Raw genomic sequence first — 22,132 nt, forward strand, 5'->3', positions numbered from 1 at the left:
CCCAACCTCTTCTCCGACGCCGGCGGCCGGTGGCGGCGGCCCGGCGAGACGGCGATGCGGGCGCGGTGGCGGAGCTGGCGGCGGCGGAGTAGACTCGCGGCGGAGCAGGAGGAGGTGGCGGCGGAGCAGGCGGCGGCGCACAGTAGGCGGTGGGAGTGCTCGGAGCAGGCGGGCAGCGACGCGAGGGACGACGGCGGGGCCGCAGGCGCGGCGGTTGTCCAGACCAGGGGAGCGGCGGCGCCGGGACGTCGGGGCCGTGGGGCGGCGGCGCACGGCCGCGGGGCAGCCCCCGGCGGTAGGTGGCGGCGGGCAGTGGGAGGGAGAAGGAAGAAGGAGGTGGGGATTAGGATTTAGGTGGAATCCAAGGGTTACAGTTGATTTGCACGAATCTCAAACACTGGAAGATTATTAGAAAAAAAACTACCCGAATATATATATATATATATATATATATATATATATATATATATATATATATATATATATATATATATATATATTCCACTGTCTAACACGGCGTGCGCCCCTTGCGCTTGGGCCTTGGACTTATTATGCTCGCAGGCACGGTTCGGCTCGCCCTCGATCTCGCTTGCGTGCACACACGATGACACGAGTGCAAGACGGAAACAATGCTAGGATTCAGTTCGAATTCGAACACAACAGAGGTTTGGGCCGTCAGAACAGATTGCTCTTGGGCCTTGGCGGACTTCAACTCGTCGTGGCCCGCCGGTTCCTTGCTTTTCGGGCCGACCACAACTCCTCTCCTGCCGCGCCAGTCTCAGCGGTTGCTCCTCTGACTGCTGAACTCTGCAGCTGCTTTCGGCTTACTATATACGAGTCGCGATCCAGCGACTGACGAACCGAACCGTAGGCGACTTCCGGTCCGCACGAAGCCCACGCCCATGGCGAAGCAGCGAACACCTCAGTCGGCTGACGTGGCCTCCTGTCATTGGCTACGCAAGTGATTTACAAACTCGCGATTGGCTGATGTGGAATTAAGTGCGTAGGCTTTCCGCCATGGATAGGAGAAATCGATAGCACACACGCGCTTTGCGGGCATTTCCGCCGACAGTGGGCCCCATCCAGGTAGGGACACGTCCGAAGCAGCGACGTTGACTTTGACAAGTCGCGGCCGGCCGGCCGTCCGTTCGGAGTAACCACTTACCACCGGTCTGGTCTGCTGCAGACTGCTCCGCTCTCCAGTCTCCGCGCTCCCACTCGGTCCTCCCGTGGTCCGCATGAAATGCCCAGGAGTCTCGAATAAACCACCAAAACGCCACCTGCAGATTCTTTGTGCACAGGGTGCTAATCGGTGATCTTTATATGTGCCTTCAAAATCTTTTAGTTTAAAATTTTATATTAATTTTTAAAATAAATTTTATTTTAAAATAGTACACAATTTTAAATTAAAAAGAATTGAAGCTGATCACTAATTAACAACCAACTTGTGCAGTACTATGCGTTGAGCAAGTTCTGACACCTGAGTGGCATTATCATGAATTGAACCAACATCTAGGGTCACTTCGACTCCCACGCGCACTACAAATATTCCCTTTGGCCCAACCCAACAGCTCAGCACGTCGCCACTGCAGCAGCCAAGCTCCCCCTCCTCCCCGCTTCGTCTCCGGCGATGGGTCCCCGCGGCGGCGGCGGCCTGCGCGGCCGCCTCCTCGTCCTCTCGTCGCTGCTCCTCCTCGCGTCCGGCGAGGTCTTCTTCGAGGAGCGCTTCGAAGGTATTGCACACATGCCTCACTGACTGCTCCCCGCTCCTCACCGCTTTGGCGCTTCCCGATTAGCCCCAGCTTGCCCTCGTGCTATCTATAGTAGGTAGATGCTTATTTTTCTTGCTTCCGATTCGAGTTGCCGGATTGGTAGCGGCAGCCTACTGGATTGGGATGATGGGCCGCTACCTGCTGAGTGTTGACGGGATTGATCGGGCGTGCGCTACTTTTCCTTGTCACCCCCTGTGCTTTGCGAGTATTATCGCTGTGCCCCTGCGGCTGCTGCCCTTGGCAAACGAGGTTTTGACTGTTTGGAGATGAGCTGAACTGATGACCTGATGTACTCAAGGATTCCAGCTGAAATTATTACCAGTAGTACCGGAAGCGCTCTAGGATTTGGGTGCAGCGCTTTAGCAGCTTGCTGAGCTTGGCATGGAGTGAAAAACTGATGACATGAGCTTGGTTTTGCAATTATAATTTAAAATGTTCCTCGACCATTGTCATTCTAATTTAAGATGTTTTACCATGTTAGTACTAAATTGTTCTGTTTCGGTGCGAATGTTCAGATGGCTGGGAGTCCCGGTGGGTGGAATCTGATTGGAAAAGGAGTGAAGGGAAAGCTGGAAGGTTCAAGCACACGGCCGGAAGATACTCTGGAGATCCTGATGACAAAGGTTTATTTTTCATCCCTGGCACACTTTTGTTTCAATTGACTATGTATGTTGATCATTTGATCATAAAACATGACATGCTTGCTCAACAGCTTAGTTCCAGTAAGTTTATTGATCCATGTGCTTTGTTTTTTGTGTATACCGTATCAGGAATACAAACAACAATGGATGCTAGGCATTTTGCTATCTCAGCCAAGTTCCCACAATTCAGTAACAAGAACAGGACACTGGTGGTCCAGTACTCAATTAAGTTTGAGCAGGATATCGAGTGCGGTGGTGGATATATTAAGCTTATGTCCGGTTATGTCAACCAGAAAAAATTTAGTGGGGACACTCCATACAGGTAAATTTCTTAACGGCTTTTGTCCCCATGGAATTTCCCATTCTTTCAAAGCCACATTGATTCCTATGCTTGATGTGTGCTTAGCTGTTCAAATTGTTGATGGACGACAAATGCACTCTTAACATATAATTTAGTTGTGTTTTAAGAGTCGATATAGACTTCACAGCTTGCAAATTAATAATCCTATCATTGCTTCTGAATGTAGTGTCTGAATATGAATTGCAGCCTCTATTGTTATTATTCTTGTTGTCGCCTGCTGAGTGGTGCCTGCTAACTTTCATAACTGTCTCTTGTGCAGCTTGATGTTTGGGCCAGATATATGTGGTACTGAAACAAAGAAGCTCCATCTTATACTTTCTTACCAAGGGCAGAATTATCCAATCAAGAAAAATCTAGAATGTGAGACGGACAAGTTAACGCATATGTATACTTTCATTCTTAGGCCTGACGCATCTTATAGCCTACTTGTTGATAACCGTGAAAGAGAGTCTGGGAGCATGTACACTGACTGGGACATCCTCCCTCCTCGTAAAATCAAGGATGTTCACGCCAAAAGGGTTGGTTATTATTTTTATAATTAGAGCTATATTTTGCCAGCATGATAAACTTATATTTTCTAATGTATACATCTTCACTGCAGCCTAAGGATTGGGATGACAGAGAATATATTGATGATCCTGATGATGTTAAGCCAGAGGTTTGTGATTCCACAACTCTTCCGAATATGCATTGTCACACATGTTGCTTAATGTTCCATTGGTGTTAGCCAGGGCTATGATTCTATCCCAAAACAGATTCCTGATCCAAAGGACAAAAAGGTACGCAAGTTCTAACATTAGTCAAGTATTAGCCATGGAACCATATATGTAAATAAGTAGACAAAACATAACATGGAAAATTTGTGAATTTTTTTTCCTTCTATAAACCAGCCTGACACATGGGATGATGATGATGATGGCATATGGAAGCCCAGAATGATATCAAATCCAGCATACAGGGGACCATGGAAACGCAAGGTGCGGTATTTTGTTTGGCAAGCAGTCCTTGGCAAGGTCTGGTACTCCGGTATCATCTATATATAGAGTTCACATTTTCACATGCTGCTGCTTGCAGAGAATTAAGAATCCTAACTACAAGGGTAAATGGAAGACCCCATGGATTGATAATCCAGGTATCCAAATAAATATATTGGTTTTTTATGTATACACAACTATTTAATAATACAGTGCACATTCAGGCTACTTCCAATATTCGATTCAACAGCTGATTTTGAATTTTACCCCCACTTTAAGCTTTGAAGGTCAAGTTTGATGCTATCGATGTATTAATTTGCAGAGTTTGAGGACGACCCAGATCTTTATGTGCTGAAACCTTTGAAGTATGTTGGAATTGAAGTTTGGCAGGTAGTATATACAGTGTTTTTTTAATGTCTTTTCTTAAAATTCCATCTTCCTGCTGCCTTATGATTTCTTAAGTGACGTAGCATGATGTAGACTTCTATCTCAAATATATGCAGGTAAAAGCTGGTTCAGTTTTTGACAATATTCTGATTTGCGATGACCCTGAGTATGCAAGAAAGGTTGTTGAGGAGACTCTGGGTGCGAATAGGGAGGTAACCACAAATAAGCCTTTCACCAAATTGGTCCTGCTACCTCCTGGGAACACTTATCTCAGTTTTCTGTTATTTCTGCAGGCTGAAAAGGAGGCTTTTGAAGAAGCTGAAAAGGAGAGGAAAGCTAGAGAAGATAGGGTTAGAATGAAGCACTGTGATTTATGAATCATCTACCTTCAGTTGGACTTTGTTACTTCTATGTTGATCATCATTCAATGTCGTTGAATCAAAGAATAACTAAAATCTGTTAAAGAGGCTAAATTTTCTGCTAAACTGTTTGTGCACAGGAAGCGCAACAAGGAAAGGATGAACGAGGCCGGCCCCGAAGAGACAGGAAGGACAGGGACAGATACAAAAAAGTATATTTTCTTCATCCTGTTACATACCTCACCTAGATTTTTGCCTTTTCCATTAAGATCCTAATTATAAAAGCTTCACCTCTGATTCCTTTCTCAAGTTATTACCGTATCATCAAAAGGGGCCATATTAGAGAAATGAAACATAAATAGTCAGAATGCTGCGTTGATGTGTTTTGCATTTGCACTGCTTGCTATAGGCTTGCATTTATGTGTTGTGATTTGTGCTGTGCTCATGTGCTGGAGGCGCAGATCATTGCCTAAAATACAGTGCAGTATATGCATACATGGTGCACTAACTCTCCTTCCTTGCTTTTACAGCGTTACAGGGATCACTGGGATGACTACCATGTAAGTCAAAATGCTTTTTTTATGGAAGAAATGCAGCTAGTACTATCTATTATGAACTTCCTAACTCGATTATGACAAGAAGCTTATGTAGTATGCTGGTTCCATGTTCAGGATGAGCTGTGAAGTTCTCGAAAAGTTACATTCTTTGAAGCATAATCTCAAGCCACCATGGACATGACACGACGTTTTCATCAATAATTGAATCTCCAGGCCAAACAACCTGAAGTGTTCCGTGCTATGCGCCAAAAAATATTAAATTTCCAGATTGAGATGGCATGGACAAAACCGAATATCATTCCTGCTTCCTGCGCAACAGCAGGACATTCCAGTGAAAACTTGGCTTTGACACAAAATAGTGGGATGAGTCTGTTATGCATGTAATTTACACGGCGCTGGCAATGTGCTAGCTTTGTAATGTCAAAACATTATCCTCGCCAATATGAATAATGTTAATTGACCTTACAAGAATATGAATCTAAGATGATCCCAAATTTTACCACGTGCCCAGTCAGTTGTACAAAGTGCTGTTGTTGAGGACACTTGATATTTATTAAATTGATGCTCAAAATGATACTGACGCGCTTGATTTATCAGCACAGATGCATAAATGTACAGGTAGGTTTCAAGCTTTCAGGTCAGATCATGGAAGAAAGGCCTGAACCTACAAGCTCTCAGAGTTTTCTTTATGCACAAATTTTTTTAAATCACTCCGCCGATAGTAAACTGGTTAAGCTTCCTGTTGTAAGACCTATTGATGTTTAGAACTAAGTGATTGGTTGATGGCTTGATGCGATGGAACAGCATCAGAGTTCCAAAATACAGTGAGACAGCAGTGTAAAGGAGTAGAACAACGACCCCCAAAACAATGCTGTCCTGTCAAAAATATTTTTTCCAGTGGCTCGGCACTTGTGCGTAACAGAAGGAATGAACATATCAGTTCTTCATGCAAGCTACGGTGTATACAAACAGCACTGAAGAAATTCAGTTGCAAAACCTGACCTCACATGATAACTAGCACAACAGAATTCCTTTCTTTTCAAAGTGAACATGAAGCATCTTGAAGTCCAGATGAATAATTCCTTTATACCAAGGATGACCAAAGACATCCATGACACCAAAATTTCAAAACTGAATACAATGCACGGTGTCAACATGATAAAATTTTCATAACAAAAACAAGATTTTTTTGTCAAACATTTCTGCATACTATACAATGTCGGCAACTCTTCTTGCAGGTAACACATCCATCTGAAGAGTTCTGCCATTTCTGGTGGCAACCACACCAACAGAAGGCAGTGACGGGTCTGTCACTGGTTCGATCTCAATAAAACTCAACTCCACAGAACCTGTACGCTTCAAGCTCAAGACAAATACAAGCGCAATCCAGCCGAGCATGGTGATTGCCCAGTAGTTATTGATCCCATGAATCAGGCCCCAGGCAATTGAGTACCCGACAATGATCCCCGACAAGTGGCCAATGAAGCTAGCCTGCGGTACCATGATTGATGTGAATATCAGCGACTCGAATGGCGCGAAGCTGATCGGCAGCGACAGAACCCCGAAGATGTTGAGCTTTGATGACGGCTGCTTGGCAGCCAGAATTGTCATCCAGCCAAACACAACGCAGGAGTACCCAACAGCAGTCACCCTCCTGAAGTACTCGACCTTGAACCTCTGAATCATCATGTGGTAGAAGCCGAGGACCAGCAACCCGGACAGCACGATGAGCACGAGCGTGTAGTGCAGGTAGTACTGGACGCCGAGCCCGATCTGGCCCAGCTGCTCGACGACGCCGAGGCTCCACAGCGCGCTCATGTTGAACACCAGGTGCACGACGCTGATGTGCGAGAAGGCGGAGGTGATGATCCGCCAGTACTGCCCGCCGTCCACGGCGGCCTCGTAGCTCAGGCCGACGTCCCCGTACCCGATGCCCCGCTTCTGGATGAACCACCAGATCAGGGAGCAGATGCCGATGACGCTGCTGCTCGCCGGCTTCTCCAATATCTCGTAGATCAGCGGCTTCCCCATTTCCCCCAACAGGAAGCTCCCTGAGATTTCGGGCCTAGGACCCCTGGCTCGGGGATTGGGGAATCGGGGAGGAAATGATCCAGCAATTCGACGGACGCGTGGGGAAGATTGGGGGCTCACTAATCGCGAGGGGATATGGGCTCGATTTGGGGCGCACGAATTGGTGGCGGGAGGTGGGGTTTGGCGATTTGAATTGTGAAATTTGATGGGTTTTGTGATGGATCAGTGGCTCTCACCTTGGAATTTTGGAGGGGATTCGAGCAGCTTCTCGACCGGGCGCTTCCGATGCCCTAGGGCTTTTGCAGTTGGGAAATTTTCGTCTTGGGTCGCTTCGCTTCGGGAGGAAAGATGGTCGTGTGAGTTTTCCGATTAGTTCAGGACTAAGCTGCAAAATGATCGTGCCCTACTGCCCTTGATTAGTGAGAACCCTTAGTTTGTTGTAAATTTGTTTGGTCGCCGCTGTCGCAGTCCAAAACCTGTTTCCGCTATCGGGCCGGGCCGCACCGTGTTTCTGGGCCCATTGGATAAGATAAGAGGAAAATAGTACTCCCTTCATATTGTAAAGGGAGTCGTTTTGAGTTTGTCTTAAATCAAATATTTTAAACTTTGACTATAAATAAATTTTTTTAGATTAAGTTTGAAAATATAAAAGTGATGTAAGTAGATTCATCTTTAAATGTAGTTTTGTAAAAGTATATATTGACTATATTTTATAAATTTTTTATAGTAAAAAGATAGTGGTTAAAGTTGTTTTTGGAGACCATATCGATGTCTTAAACGACTTTCTTTACGGTATACGATAACATATTTCAGTATTAGAGTGTTTCTTCTTCTTTTTTTGACACCGTATTTGAGTGCTTCTTTCATGCCAAATTTGCCTTCTTTTGTAGTTTTCGGTAGAAGCTCATGATTGGTTTTACCGAAAAGAAGACCTGGAAATATCGTAGTTGTTCAAATGGAAGGGAGTACTCATATTATTCCCTCTTTTCGACAGGTTTGTGAGTTAATCAGCCAGCAGTGCTTTTCTTTCACACCAAATCAGCACCGGCCATCAACTACGTGTCAACCAGCAGTACTTTTGAGTTAAATATACCAGCGGCCCTTCTACTTGTCCCCAGGTGCCACTTAAATTCACAACTTACAAAATCAAAATCTGGCACCCTAAACTTTTTAAATTGTGCCACTTAAATCCATAACACTTCAAAAAATATGAATACATCCAAAAAAATAAAAACCTCGAGATTTATCATCTTCTATATTTACATCCGCCCCCTCCCCTTCCATGCGCCCTCCGCCGCGCTCTCCCCCTCCCAGCGCCGCGCTCTCCCCCTCCCAGCTCCCTTTGCTGCTCCCTCCCTCTCCTACTCCCTCCGCCGCCCCCACCCCCCTGCACCCACCTCCACCCCCTCCAGGGCGAGCAGGGTCACGCTACCTCCCTCCCTCGGCAGAGGAGCAGGGGCCATGCGTGCGGCGAAACGATCCATGTCTGCATGTGTGGGCTGCCTCCTCGCTCCTCCCTCCTCCGTTCATGGCCGCGGTAGCCGGATCCGTGCCGACGTGGAGCCCGCTTGCTCGGAGAGGGAGGAGCGTCGGGGAGGCGTGCCGCCAGGGATGGCCGGAGCGGATCCGTGCACGAGCTCGGCCGTGGTCGCCGCCGCCCCCTCTCCCGCCCTTTATTATATACAACAATTAGTGGATAATTAAGAAAGTTAAAACCAGCATCTCGAAGGCTGTAACTAAAGGACATGTTGTCTATTCGGTGGTATATATATTGTAAACAATCTCCATCAATGAATCAATCCAATCCCATTCTCCATTTCTTTCTACTTTTCACTTTCACTTCACACCAGCGATGTCGTCCACTTAGTCTGAGCTGGTGGAGAGAAAAATCGTAAAAAAAAACTGATAGGAAATTACTTGATAAATGATTAGGAATTCCGGAAAAAAAAACATGGACAAGTCCTGATCTCAATCCGGACTAGAGAAAAAGAGCGGAAAAAACAGCTGCTCGTAACTTGTGGGCCGGTAACTTGTGGGCCATTTAGTTGCGAATACTGGGCTGCTTGTAACAAGCTATCTATATCTATAGGAGCCCCCCGTCCCCGATCCTGACTTGTGCCCCTAAACCCTAACCATTCGATCTTCTTAAAAAACTCGATCGGGGGGTTGAAACGGTCCCCACCCGTGTTTCATTAAGAGGAAGCGACTGCCTCGGCTCTTAACCCGACCGAGAAACCCCCCGAACCCTGGCCCACCAGCGAGGGGGATTTTTTACCCCGCGGCATCGGAAATTCGCGTCCCCCAGGACTCGAACCCGCGCCGCGGGGGTGCCGCCAGCCCCAGCCGGCCAACTGGTCGTAGGGGCCTTAGGCACCATTCGATCTTCTCACTGGCAGAAAACAGAATGGCTGCTTTTCCTGGTGCGAGCGTCGCCGCCGCGCCGCCGCAGCTCGCTCCTGTGTCTGGCAGGTTTGTTACTTCCCGCTCCGGCATCCTCCCACACTATCACACAAGTATGCGTTCGTGCCATTTCATTCATTCGTAAGTAGATTCAGTTGTCTTTGAATAGATTAGAGATGGATGCTAGACATGGTAGCAGAGAAGGGATACAAATGAGATTGATTTGAATAGACTAGATATGGATACTATTACTAGATACTCCTATGTCAGTAGATTCAGTTGTCTTTGAATTGATTAGAGATGGATGCTAGATCAATGGTAGCAGAGAAGGGATACCAACTGTTACAGTTATTTCGTTCTTCTCATTGAGATTGATTTGAATAGACTAGATATGGATACTAGATACTCCTATGTCAGTAGAGAAGGGATACCAATCGTTACAGTTATTTCGTTTTTCTCCTTTTTAAATCTAAATATGGGCTTAAGCTAGTGCTACCTTTTGCTTTCTATTAAAGCAAGCCAAAAAATAGTCTTTGGTCTAAAATAAAAAAATAACTGTTACAAGGCCTTTGATAGTAATTATTGTTTTTAACAGAGGTGGCCAAGCTTGCAGCGGACACATTACCCTCAATTGTTAGTGTTGACGTTACATTATGGCACCATGTGTACCCAGATGATAGGTTAGATTCAAAAAAGCAATATGATGCTAGGGTTAGGGAAGTCAAATCAGCCAAAAAGAAGAAATCAACCAAAAAAGTTAAATCTGCTACTAGGAGCTCAAGAGGTTTTTTCATTGCTACCAATGGGGAAAAAAAAACAGAATTCTCACATGTGCACATACAATGGATGACTGCTATTCTCCTCACGTCGAAGATTTGCCTGCAGAATCTGCAAATTGTTATTTTAAGTTTGAGAACACGTGCTCCCATCAAGACATGGAGATTCACAACAACCCCGGCATCAGGGATATCAGTGTTATGAAAAGGTCCAAAACTGCGGCAAACTGTATTGCCCTCTGTTGAAATATGCAATGTATACTTGAAATATTCTAGAAGATTGTGGAAATCACAAGAAACTAACTTTGCAATGCATGAGGATAAGATCATGCCAAACCAAAGTAAGAAGGTTCTAGAAGAGTGGAGAGCAAGTACGAGTAATAGTTATCATGTCTCATGGTGAAGTGTAGAACTCTATAGAGTAAAGATATTTGTATGATGGAATAAAGATAGGGAGAACTCTAGAAATGTAGAAGAGTGTAGAAGGTGGACACATAGCAACACCATATGAACTATGAAGTCCTATAAATAGGGGTGTCCCCCTCCCCCATGCCATACCATGGTAAGAGATCTCAAGTAGGAGATGGCAAGATTGCCATGTAGTGTAGTGATGTTATGGTAGGGTAGTCACATAAAGAGTGTAAGTGTCATCTCGTGTTGTATCAAATTGAGTTATGAATAAAGGTTTGAGTTTCCTTGTAAGTGTTAGTCTCTCAGTTTCTAAGTACTTAGTGTATAAGTTGTGATCTATCGTAGACTGTCTCTGCCACCCGGGATCACAAAGGGTTGCCTTCATTGTAGGAAGGCTCTGACTCCCGAAAGCCAGTTTCATCTATTGGTAGGCTCTGCCACCCGGAAGCGAGAAGGCGACTCTGTCGTTGAAAGGACCTTATACACTATGTAGCTAGAAATTGAAAAGGCTAACCGACTCTAAAATGAGTTGGTGTCTTAGGTGTAGATGTCTGCATACGGTTTCCAACATCCTCGATGCACTAAAAGATCTCATGGTTCTTGAATGTTATGCTGATAAGATCAATATAAGGTTCAACACTGAAGGTGGGGACATTGTGTGTACAAACGAGCACCCAGTGATTACCATGATCACTGAGGATCCACCAATGTTACAAGACTGTCTCCTGCAAGGGTGGCCACCTCATTGTATCTAGTGCTATAAGGTTGGCCATTTCTCTTTCTGCAATAGAAGCCATAATGCCATAACATCACTTAACCCCAAAGGCTACACGACGAGGCTGTCTGATTTTAGTGGGCTCGTGGCTCCTGATGGTTGCTCTGGTGGCCCTGTTCTGGATTTCAACAAAAAGTGCATGGGAGTATACCATTGTCAGTCACATGGATGTTAATGAGTTCTTGCAGAAGTATCACATTGTAAGTGTGATTACTGACAAGTAGTATAAAAAAATTCTCAAGTATGTGTGCTTCTACTAATCAGCTTACTTTTTCTCCTTTTCAGCTGGATGAGTAGAAGGACGGCAACGACGATGCACCAGCTAAGGAAGCTAGTGATCTACAAGTTCCTGAACCACTTGGCGCTCAGCAGGTCATTCATCAAGAGCTACCTGGTGGTGGGCGTCGCTTTGGTGATATTGTATATAAGCTGGGGAGAGAGTGATTGTTCTTTTGGCCAGTTCTCTGGTGGGGTATTGGCAGCTTAATGTAGAAAGAGAAAAATGACTCTTTTGGGAGAGGATGTTGGTGGTCTTTCTGGACAGTAACTAATATAGTGTCATGTTCCCTAAATATGAATGATGTCTTGCTAGCTTAGCTCTTGGGTATTGGCAGATTATAACATAGAAAGAGAGAATGACTCTTTTGGGAGAGGATGCTGGTGTTCTTTCTAGAGAGTAACTAGTAGAGGATGCTGGTGTTCTTTCTGGAGAGTAACTAGTATAGTGTCATGTTTCCAATGAATGATGCTTTGCTAGCTAGCTCTTGGATATCTCTGTTTTTTTTTTGGACAATCTAGCTGTGTTTGTCTTGACCACTGTGGACCTGTGTCTCCTTTTTTCTTACCACTTGCAACCACTCTTATTTCACTGAATATTTCGTTTTGAAACTGGCCACTTTGATCATTTTCAGAACAAAATTCAGTAGTGATATGCTTTTTTGACTGCTTACACCTTACCTTTCGTTTCCTTGTTCAACCCATAGCATGCTCTAATCATAGAATTAAAAAAAAAGGGCGTACCCAATGCCGTAGGCTTCCTGCACTGTTTGATGTCAAGAATTTTAACAGGACTACAGGGAAGAACTGATGGAGTATATCAGATTTTCAACTATGGATCTTGAAAATGACATGTCCAGACTTGTCTTCAATAGTAGTTTCAAAAGATTACACTTTTGCTGTATTTTGAATGTTTTAATACTACTAATGCATGGTCAACACCTGTCTTGGTGATCATATTACTATATGAAATGAAAATTATTTGAAAATTCGAGGGAGTAGGGTTTTTATCAAGTCACAAATAACTAAATAACAGAGGGATGTAGTGTCTTTTTGAAGACAAGTTAGGCATAATATCCAACATAAAAATAACCTATGGTGCTTAATACTCTTATTAAATAATATTGAACTAATATAATACAGCCACTTTTCTTCTTTTAGAAACTTAATTGGCAAAATTTTACAACAACTATAGTCTAGATATCCTCTAAAGACATATTGTGAAGCGTTTTCTCGCAGGCACATGGACAGGCAATAGTAGAAAGTAGGAAGTATCTACTATAAGTTCATTAAGACACTAAGGGCCCATTTGGGAGGCTTTTGTTGGCATCAGCTTCATCTGTTTTGTGTAATCCGAGGCATTGTACAATGCAGTGGTTTCACAAAACTAAGACAAAATTAAAGCTGAAGTCAGGTGAACCTTTTTTTTTCTTCAACGCCTTTGACTTCACCAGTAAAGTTGTTTTGGGAGAAGCCAGCTGAAACTGTTCCAAAGTAACAATCGAAAAGCAATGGCCAGCTCAAACTTTTAGTAACAATGGAAAGCAATGGAACATTAAACGCGGCTCAAATGTAAAGATGTGAAAAAAAACACTACAATACTTCCTTTGATCATGTATATAAGAGCAACTACAGCAGTTTCATAATAAATATCTTCCAATAGGATAGTATTGGGATGCTCCAATACCATTTCCATATATTATTGGGAGAGATGCTTTCACAGTAACCTCATCCCAATACAACTGACATATTGAAAGAGCCAAAACTCTCCCTTTATTTGAGTGGAGTTGTGGTGAAATATTGGAACAACCCAATAATTATTGGGAAAGGGGCCAGGTTTTGAGAACTGCTAGAGTATATCTTCTTTCCAATGATAGATTGGGGAAAGAGAGACCGCAAGAGATGCTCTAAGTCCATTAAATCATTGACCCGATATCTAATACGATACAAACCAGCAATATCCATAAAAGGTATTATCCTAAAAACAAAAGGCTACATATTGTGAAGGCATATTAATTAGTGAATCTAACAATATGAAATTTAATGTTAGTGATTTGTATAAAATTTTGTATATTAATGGTCAAAGGTATGTAAAAAAAGTTTAGCTTAGGACAAAGAAACAAGGGCTTAGACTTTTATCGAAGAAAGTATTTAATTGGAGAGATAATTCCTACAGTAGTGACTAGTTCGCACAAAACCCTGACGCCGCCCTAACCTCGCCGGCGCCGTGCCTGGCCCCGCCATGGGCGGCGACCGAGCACCGCCGCTGCGCGCGCGCACGCGCGCGGGAACACCCCAAGGCCGGCCCTTGGCCGCCTTGGCACCCTTGGGATGCCGCCGCTGCCTTGTAGCGGTGAGCCGCCGCCTCGTCGCCGCCACCGCGCTCCGTCGGGCCTTCGCCGCGGACGCCGGTGCGCGTGCTTCGCCGGCACAGAGCGCCGCCGCCGTAGCGTTCTACTGCCGCCGCCGCCGTAGCGTTCTACTGTCGCCGCCGCAGGCATCCTTGCTGGCCTCACGTGTGCGCCTTTGCCAGCCTAGGCCCCCAGCAGCGCCTCGCCGGCGGCGTGCCGCCGCCACGCCGTGCGAGGACACCGCCGCGACGTCACGCGCGTCGCGCCCCGTCCCCGGCCACACGCACGCACGCACTCAGATCAGCCACACAGGATCCAGAGGCTGCCGCACGGGATCCCTGAGCCACTGACGGTTGGGACCCACCTGTCAGAGAAAGTGGATGGCACCGACAAGTGGGGCCAACTCGTCAGTGAGAGAGAAGGAAAAGAAGAAGAAGAGAGAAGTTGGGCCATTGCCCGTTGCACAGACCGGCCTTTGGGCCAAAAGCCACGGAAGGAGGAAGCCGAACCGGCCTACTGGGCCGCCCAGCGCCGAGTCGACCCAAGCCGAGTCGAAGATGGGCCACGAGCCGGCCCAGGAGGAGAAGAAGCCCACGAGCACAGCACTCCTTTTTTCTTTTTTTTTCTTTTCTTTTTCAGCTCTGACACATGGGCCCCGCTGACCGACAGGTGGGCCCTCTAACCGTTGACCGGTCGACGTTGACCGGTCGACGTTGACATCAGCAACGGCCATGCTGACGTCAGCAGAGCCCTCGCCCCTGGATGACATCATGCTGACGTCAGCATGCCACGTGGCAAGCCCAAAAGCTGCCATGTGTCACTGATTTTTCTTTTTATTTTCTGAAAATCATTTATTATTTTCAGAAATACCTTTTGACTTCAAAAATTCATAATAAATCCATTTTAGCTCCAATAATTTTTCTAAAAACATGATCTACACGTTAGAATAGGTTTTGGGTGCCATTTGGATCTTATTTGAGAGTTTTGTGCATATTTGCACTTTGACCCCTATACTTATACGTATTTACGAATAGAACCCGGCACCGAGGAGCTGACCGAGGACCAAGAGTACTAGGAGACTCAGGAGTTCTACGAAGAACCAGCAGGTTCACGCCCATCTCTTCTCTTGACACCTATAGTCATCGCATGATTAGATATGCTACGCTTTACTTTCTATTGAGTGAGAAACTGCATGGCCTCTTTATTCATACTTCCCTTGACCACCTACTCCGCCAGTATATGGTTAGGAGATTATGAGTGTGTACGGATCTGTGATATAGTCTTGGTGTATGAGTTACTTATGAAGGAGACGGTGGATAGGGTGATGTCGCGGGAACGAGCAAGTTAACTCGATCTCGGATCGAGGGCTGGGGACATGTGTTGGGCATGGCCTGCGGGTACCTATGGCGGGTACAAGAGTTCCCAGTGCGGGGACGGATCCTTCGGAATCCAAGATAGATTAGGAAAGAGATGGTAGGCCATACCTGTAATGGGTGCTAGTTGCGGAACGTTGTGGCGGATACGCGTTGTGACGAAGATGCTCGTTTCAGCAAGTAAGGACCGAGTTGGCTGGACCTGGTGACGGAACTTTGACTACGTGCACACCACTTATCCTTTATGAGGAAGGATCCGGTCCGGACTAGCTACGCGCGGTGCCAAGCCTGCAGGAGGATATAGATCAGTACAGGGGGAGGGCCAGTGCTGGCGTGAAGGGGTGTTGGCCCTCGTTAACCCCGATATAGCAGGAAGAGGCTTCACAGTCCCGGGACGATCTCTCGTGGGAGATCGTACCCAGATCCGGGAAAAGCAGGATGGCGGCCGTAGCCGTTAGTCTCGTGACGTTAGACCGGTGTTTCGATATCCGGGAGGGTCATTCCCGATCGGCTACGATTCGAGTGGGTCCAGGTGTACAACCCCTGCATGGTGTAAAACTATACGTATAGCCGTGTAATCGGATATGTACGATTCTCGATCCGGCTTCACTGACTAGAGTAGGGTTACTATATATTTCTACATCCCCCTAGTCGAGTCTTCCTGTCGTGGTACAGCTGAGGTACGAGGAGAGGGAGTTCTCGTACCGACTGAGTGAGTGAGTGAGAGTATGAAGGAGAACGGTCGGGAGTCCGGGATACCAGAACAGTCCGAAGTGAGGAGAGATGAGCTTGTGCTGAAGATGTTCTTGCATAGGAAACCCCTGCCTTTCCTTGGCTACTCTTTATACCTTTGCATCCACAAAGCTTGCATACGGATGGTGACGTGAACCTATTCCGTCCTTGGGGATAGTTTTGCAAGATGCAGGATCCGAGGAGGAGTTCGACACAAATGATGATGGTTGGTATGACTAAAGCTTGGGGTATGCACAAGCCTGCTTGTGGGAAGAGGAGACCCGAAGATGATGGCCCAGAAGACTAGAACCGCTTCCGCTTTTTTGCTTGAACTATGAATTCAGCCCTACGGGCTTGTAAGGAGAGAAAATTATGAAACTCTCAGGAATCTATATATATTATATTAGTGGAACCCACTATCTATCATTAACTACTATTTCTTTGCTCTCACGTTGAACCACATCACCCGAATAATCGCATCCATCCAATCATTTTGTTTAGTTAATCCTATCCGTTCTCTCCATTGGCTCCCACTATCTATCATTAACTACTATTTATATACTCTCATGTTGAACCACATCACTCGAATAATCTCATCCATCCAATTATTTTATTTAGTTAATCCTATATGTTCCCATTGGTTCATTCTTACCTATACATCAATAGCTCCTCCACTCACTTGAAATTAAACAATATGCCGCAGGCATCTCCCTGTCTTCCTTATTTTATTAACTATCTATCCTTTTGTTCTCCTGTAACTGACAAGTAACATGAGCAATCAAGAGTTGGCAGTCGAGCGGTCGTATGCACAATTGCTCTTTATGATTTTTTTTCATGTGTGATAAATCATCTACCATATCCATTGTTCTCTTCCTCATGTATTTTTACGGTTTGTATGATGCTCTCATAATGCAATCCATTCGTACATCTCAACCTCTTAAATCATAAATATTTGTTTCTACGATGCTCTTTTAGATCCCGCAGCATCGCGCGGGTAATTCACCTAGTTATGTAATAATTAAACCCATGTTTGTACTCTTTTAAGTGGTATGACTTCGATGTTGCCTAAAATGACGATTCTGTATGTGATAGCGTCTGATCCAGGGACTATCACGCCAATACAGGGAGTCGGGTTCGCTATACGAGAACACGGTTCGTTTAAAAAACAGGAGAAGATGACTGCCACCGAAGACAGTAGAGGACGAGGGACCGTACTCGGGCTGACAGGATAAGGTAAAGGGGGTCAGATCACACCCTACCCCCTCGGCCCCTTTCTTTTTACTTTTCCATTCTTTTTGTATCCGACCCCCTGGTTCACCCTGAGACTATAAAGGGGCTGGGGTACCTCTATGCAAGGGGGACGAAGAGACCCGATTGACCGAACACACACACTCACACACACACACTCTCTCTCACACACACACGCAACCAGAGACTTGGGAAGCCCTCTCCCTCTCTCAACCGTTTGTAACCCCTACTGCAAACTTGAGTGCAAGAGCACGAGTTCTCAAACTGGACGTAGGGACGTTCTGCCCGAACCAGTATAAACCCTCGTGTCGAATCAGGGGCGGAGGACCCGGTATGGCGAGGTATGGCGCTCGCCATACCTTGATTTTTCGTCAAGTCGCTGCTAACTATCGGGTTCTAGCTGTGGCTTCATGCCAGCTGCCATGGACGCATAGCTACAAGCGAGTGGAAGAGACACACGAATAAGAAAGCCACGATTGCTATCTAGCTTTGTGGGCCGCCCATTTATTACCCGCTGTTACTGCTGGCCTGCTTGGCCCAATAGCTAATATGGCAGCCATGACCAAACTGCATGATAGGCCTCAATGCCGGCCATAGGGGGAGAGAGTGGTGATTGGTGAAGGCATATACGTGCGAGCTGCGTAGCAACTAGCAAGGCCTGCAGAAAAGATAGACGACCAAGTTTATGGCGAGCGGCAAACATAAATGAGGCACCATGTACTGACCGTAGGCACTATTAAGAAGTACAAATTGCAAAATGCATTTTTTAATCACCAATTTGATGCAAAATTATGTGCTATTTGTTTCTTTTTTTAGTGAAACTATGGTGATGATGTGTAAATTCGAGGAGCTTTTGGTCAAGGGGAAATATCCATACCATTTCGCCATACCTTAAATTTTTTTCGTCCTCCGCCACTGTGTCGAATGCTTGCATTACCATCCGGAATAGTGACGCACATACAAATTTACTAGTCGGTAATACGGAACACCGACACATCTCTAATGGTGTGGACTAATAGGTCATATCGAATTATGTCCAAGCTGGCCAATCCAAGCCAGGTCGATGGCAAATATGTTGGGACAATTGTAAAATTGGTATTTGAGTGCTGGCCATTCATAAGGATGGTAAAAAAATTAAATATTCTTGGAAAATTTTGTCTTGGGTCGCTTAGCTTCGGGAGGAAGGATGGTGATGTGAGCTTTCCGATTAGTTCAGGACAAACCTGCAAAATAGTCGTATTGAACTCTTGCTCTTGTAATTACTATACTGATGAATCAATCACCCTTGGCATTTGCATGGACAACCCTATATTTGTTTCAATTTTTTTTTTGTTGCTGCTGGCGCAATCAAAAACCTGTTTCCGCTATCGGGCTGGACCGGACCGTGTTTCTGGGCCCATTGGATAAGATAAGAAATTAAAGTATAATTAAAAGACAATGTATGTATTTTAGTATTTCAGTGTTTTTTCGACATTGTATTTGAGTGCTTATTTCATGTCAAATTTATCTTCTTTAGCAGTTCTTTTTTTGCGGAATTATTATTTTCCAGTTTCCGGGCAAAGGTCATGATTGGTTTTGCCGAAAAGAAAAACTTGGAAAATATGGTGGTTGTTCAAATGGAAAGGAGTAGGTATCATCGTCGGCAACGTATCTAGTGCAAACCAAGGACCTCGTGCAAACCCGTGCAAACCTACTAAACAAAGTTTCAAAAAATTCTGAAAAAAATCATGAATGTGCTTCTCAGCTTACCTCATCTATATATAAAATTTCATGGTCAAATTCGTCTTACTCTAGAAGTTACAAAAAAGACAAATTTTCTGACAACAATAATGGTTCAAATGCATCTCAAATTTGTCTTTTTTTAACTTCTAGAGTAAGACGAATTTGACCATGAAATTTTATATATAGATGATGTAATTTTAGAAGCACATTCATGATTTTTTTCAGAATTTTTTGAAACTTTGTTTAGTAGGTTTGCACAGATTTGCACGAGGTCCTTGGTTTGCACTAGATATGTTCCCATCATCGTCCCCCCCCCCCCCTTTGTTTTGTGTATCTGTTGAGCTGTAAAACGGATTGCTCACTGCAGCGTTGCATTAGTTTGATTTGATTTAAGTGTCTAGGGAGCATTGCAGCACGCGGCACCTAATTTGATTTGAAAACTTAAACTTCACGCTAATCAGACCCTTGCGAATTTAGGATAAAATGAAGATTATGAAGAAATGGTAGTACTATATTAATCAACAAATGTATGTCTCAACGAAAATGTGCTCAGACACGGTCGCTAAAAAAATGTCTCAACGAAAACAAATCATCTACGCTCATACAACAAGGTATAGTAGTATAGACGACGAGATCGAGGCTACGCTCGCGTAACATAACCGGTGTACATAAAGTCCGAACGGTCGTCGATCGCCGGATCAAGCGGCGGACCTCCAGAGCCTGACCTCGAGAACAGCCGAGGCGAGGACCCAGGCCGCGAGGAAGACGCCGTAGAAGGCGGCGGCGGCGGAGGCCTCGTGCGCGACGGACAGCCCAACGAAGACGTTGGCGACGGCGCAAGCCACCGCGGCGCGGCCGACGTAGTGGTGGTACCAGTTCCAGTAACGCCGCACCTTGGACTCCTTGCCCGGCCGCGCCAGGAACGCCAGCACCTGCAGGCAGCCGAAGACGAGGATGGCGATGCCGAGCGCCTGGTGGCGGTCGGCGCCGGGGAGATCGTCGTTCAGCTTGAACCCAGCGATGACCCCCGCCGTGCCGAGCACGAACCCGACCCCCTGCACGGAGATGTGAGCGTAGAACCAGAACGGGTCGTGCCGCTTGAAGTAGCGCGCCAGCGCGACGCCGACCGGCATGAGCACGCCCCACCCGAGCCCGGCCATCGCGCCGTGCCATTTCTTCGTGTCGAACGACGCGCCGCCGCCCGCGCTGGAAGCCACGCCGGTGGCGTAGTCGACGGCGGCGGATCCGTAGCTGCGGTGCCGCACGAGGTAGTTGTTGGAGAGCTGGGCCCCCGAGGGGCCGACGGCGTAGATGAGGTACGGCGCCGGCTGCGCGGCGGTGAACTGGAAGGCGAGGTAGAGGCGGGACGACTGGGCCGCCAGGAGCGTGGTGCCGGGGAGCAGCGCCAGGCTGCCCTGGTCCGGCGGGCAGCTCCCCGGGCTCGTCCCGCCCAGCCGGTACTGCTTCGCCACCCCGACGCCGCCGCCGGTCGTCCACCCGGCCACCGCGCTGCTCCCCACCATGGCGCCGTTGGACGAGAACCCCACCGACACGTACCCGCCCGCGTCCGGCGCCGACAGCACGAAGCTCCACGTGTCCCGCCCGCTCTTCCCGTACTGCACGCGCTGACAAGGATCAGTGCTCCGGCCGGCCGTGGATGAGAATACAGGGGGGATGTGAATTGTGATTGACGTACGCGCAGGATGAAGCCTTCGGAGGGCCAGGCGTCGAAGCAGGTGAGGTTGGAGGTGTCGAAGGGGATGAGGCGGCTGACGGCGGCGAGGCTGGAGCCGGAGCCGCACGAGTCGGCTGTCTGGGACCTCGCGACGGAGCTGCAGAGGCAGCATAGCAGCAGCACGAGCAGCGCGCTGCTGATGCTGGAGGAACAAGACCTCGGCTTCATGTTTCTGTCTGCTGAATCTGATCTGCCTGCTAGTGAGACGGGTGAGGTTGGCAGTGGGCTGAGGTGGGCAGCTGCGGAGGCCTGCAGATTGATGAAGTGCCCGGGGCTGCGGTTTCCTGACCAAAACGGGATGTCCAGATATATACCAATCCGTTTGATTCCAAATGTAAGTTTGCTTCGACGAAAATGCATACCACACAACGCGTGGCAGTTGAGAATGTACCATAGCGTCTCATAGTCAATGGGCACCATTTCTTTTTTTAAAAAAAAAAAGATAACGAAAAAAGAAAAAGAATACTTAAGACGAGTCGACTCGGAACTAAGTGGATAGTTTCCACCATAAACCATAAGAAACCGAACACTCAGTTCACAATCTAGCTGACAGTTTAGTCACCCTTCATCTTTTAAGAATGAAATGACAAGCAAGGAGCAACTATGGTCGTTGCGGATTGTACTGATCTGCTGATGGTTCTACGAGCAAATCAAGGACAGGATGCCATGTTCAATATGCACATTCATTAGGAAAAACTTGTTCATGACTGCTGCTGCTCTACCTCTGCTACTAAAGATTTACACATCATTTCATTTGTTAAATTCATAGAAGAGTCCTCGCAAAAAAATTCATAGAAGAGAGATGCTGAGGTCAAAAGGCAATGTTTAATTTGCAGGTTGTTTTGCCTGCATGGTCGTCAGAAAGACGAAACCAGGTAAAGGTCACACGCCCTACAGTACAGACTACAGAGACATACGAGCGCACAAGATAGCGTCTGATCTAACATTCCCCGATTTGATAAACTTGACCCCTAGAAGGTTCCAGCCCATGCAATATTTAAACCCTCGTTTATCCTTTGATTAGTGGTAGCCTCTCTACGAAGCATATATTTTTCGGTGGGGCAAGTGCAAGTAGTGCAAGGTGCTATCTGCCTGAAACACTGAACCTGCCCGTGGATTCAGAAAGGTCCACACGACGACCAAGACTACCATGGCACCGGCTCGTCGTCTCCAGGAAGAGAAGCATGGATTCCTGTGGCTTGCTCGGATTCTCCACACACTCCTCACGACGTTCGCTTCCTTTTGAAAATC

General features: G+C 46.4%; 3 protein-coding genes across 3 annotated transcripts; 1 reads left to right on the forward strand and 2 right to left on the reverse strand.

The window, feature by feature from the left end:
* Positions 1-1,580: 1,580 nt before the first annotated feature.
* Positions 1,581-5,559, forward strand: LOC120672814 (calreticulin-3-like). The gene is made up of 14 exons (XM_039953407.1): positions 1,581-1,733; positions 2,288-2,395; positions 2,543-2,735; positions 3,034-3,292; positions 3,376-3,432; positions 3,506-3,553; positions 3,665-3,751; positions 3,849-3,906; positions 4,071-4,138; positions 4,252-4,347; positions 4,429-4,485; positions 4,635-4,706; positions 5,025-5,054; positions 5,166-5,559. Exons 1-14 carry the CDS (start codon positions 1,631-1,633, stop codon positions 5,175-5,177), a joined length of 1,248 nt encoding a protein of 415 aa, XP_039809341.1. The 5' UTR covers positions 1,581-1,630; the 3' UTR covers positions 5,178-5,559.
* A 503-nt stretch (positions 5,560-6,062) lies between these two features.
* Positions 6,063-7,496, reverse strand: LOC120672815 (RHOMBOID-like protein 13). Its single transcript, XM_039953408.1, has one exon. The coding sequence runs from the start codon at positions 7,080-7,082 to the stop codon at positions 6,261-6,263; it is 822 nt and encodes a 273-aa protein (XP_039809342.1). The 5' UTR covers positions 7,083-7,496; the 3' UTR covers positions 6,063-6,260.
* Positions 7,497-19,636: 12,140 nt separating this feature from the next.
* LOC120674433 (cytochrome b561 and DOMON domain-containing protein At3g07570-like) lies at positions 19,637-21,160 on the reverse strand. Its single transcript, XM_039955617.1, has 2 exons — positions 20,843-21,160; positions 19,637-20,762 (listed from the first exon to the last, which is right to left on the reverse strand). Exons 1-2 carry the CDS (start codon positions 21,047-21,049, stop codon positions 19,845-19,847), a joined length of 1,125 nt encoding a protein of 374 aa, XP_039811551.1. The 5' UTR covers positions 21,050-21,160; the 3' UTR covers positions 19,637-19,844.
* Positions 21,161-22,132: the final 972 nt, after the last annotated feature.

This window comes from Panicum virgatum, chromosome 5N (genome assembly GCF_016808335.1).
Source record: "Panicum virgatum strain AP13 chromosome 5N, P.virgatum_v5, whole genome shotgun sequence".
In the NCBI taxonomy this organism is placed as follows: Eukaryota; Viridiplantae; Streptophyta; class Magnoliopsida; order Poales; family Poaceae; genus Panicum; species Panicum virgatum.

Bases quoted from the DNA above. Each gene is read 5' to 3' on its own strand.
- LOC120672814 (XM_039953407.1), top strand. From the start codon at position 1,631: ATGGGTCCCCGCGGCGGCGGCGGCCTGCGCGGCCGCCTCCTCGTCCTC. The intron at 3,554-3,664 runs GTACGCAAGTTC...TCTATAAACCAG, and splicing joins CTGATCCAAAGGACAAAAAG to CCTGACACATGGGATGATGA. The intron at 3,752-3,848 runs GTGCGGTATTTT...TGCTGCTTGCAG, and splicing joins GGGGACCATGGAAACGCAAG to AGAATTAAGAATCCTAACTA.
- LOC120672815 (XM_039953408.1), bottom strand. From the start codon at position 7,082: ATGGGGAAGCCGCTGATCTACGAGATATTGGAGAAGCCGGCGAGCAGC.
- LOC120674433 (XM_039955617.1), bottom strand. From the start codon at position 21,049: ATGAAGCCGAGGTCTTGTTCCTCCAGCATCAGCAGCGCGCTGCTCGTG. The intron at 20,763-20,842 runs GTACGTCAATCA...CAGCGCGTGCAG, and splicing joins CCGAAGGCTTCATCCTGCGC to TACGGGAAGAGCGGGCGGGA.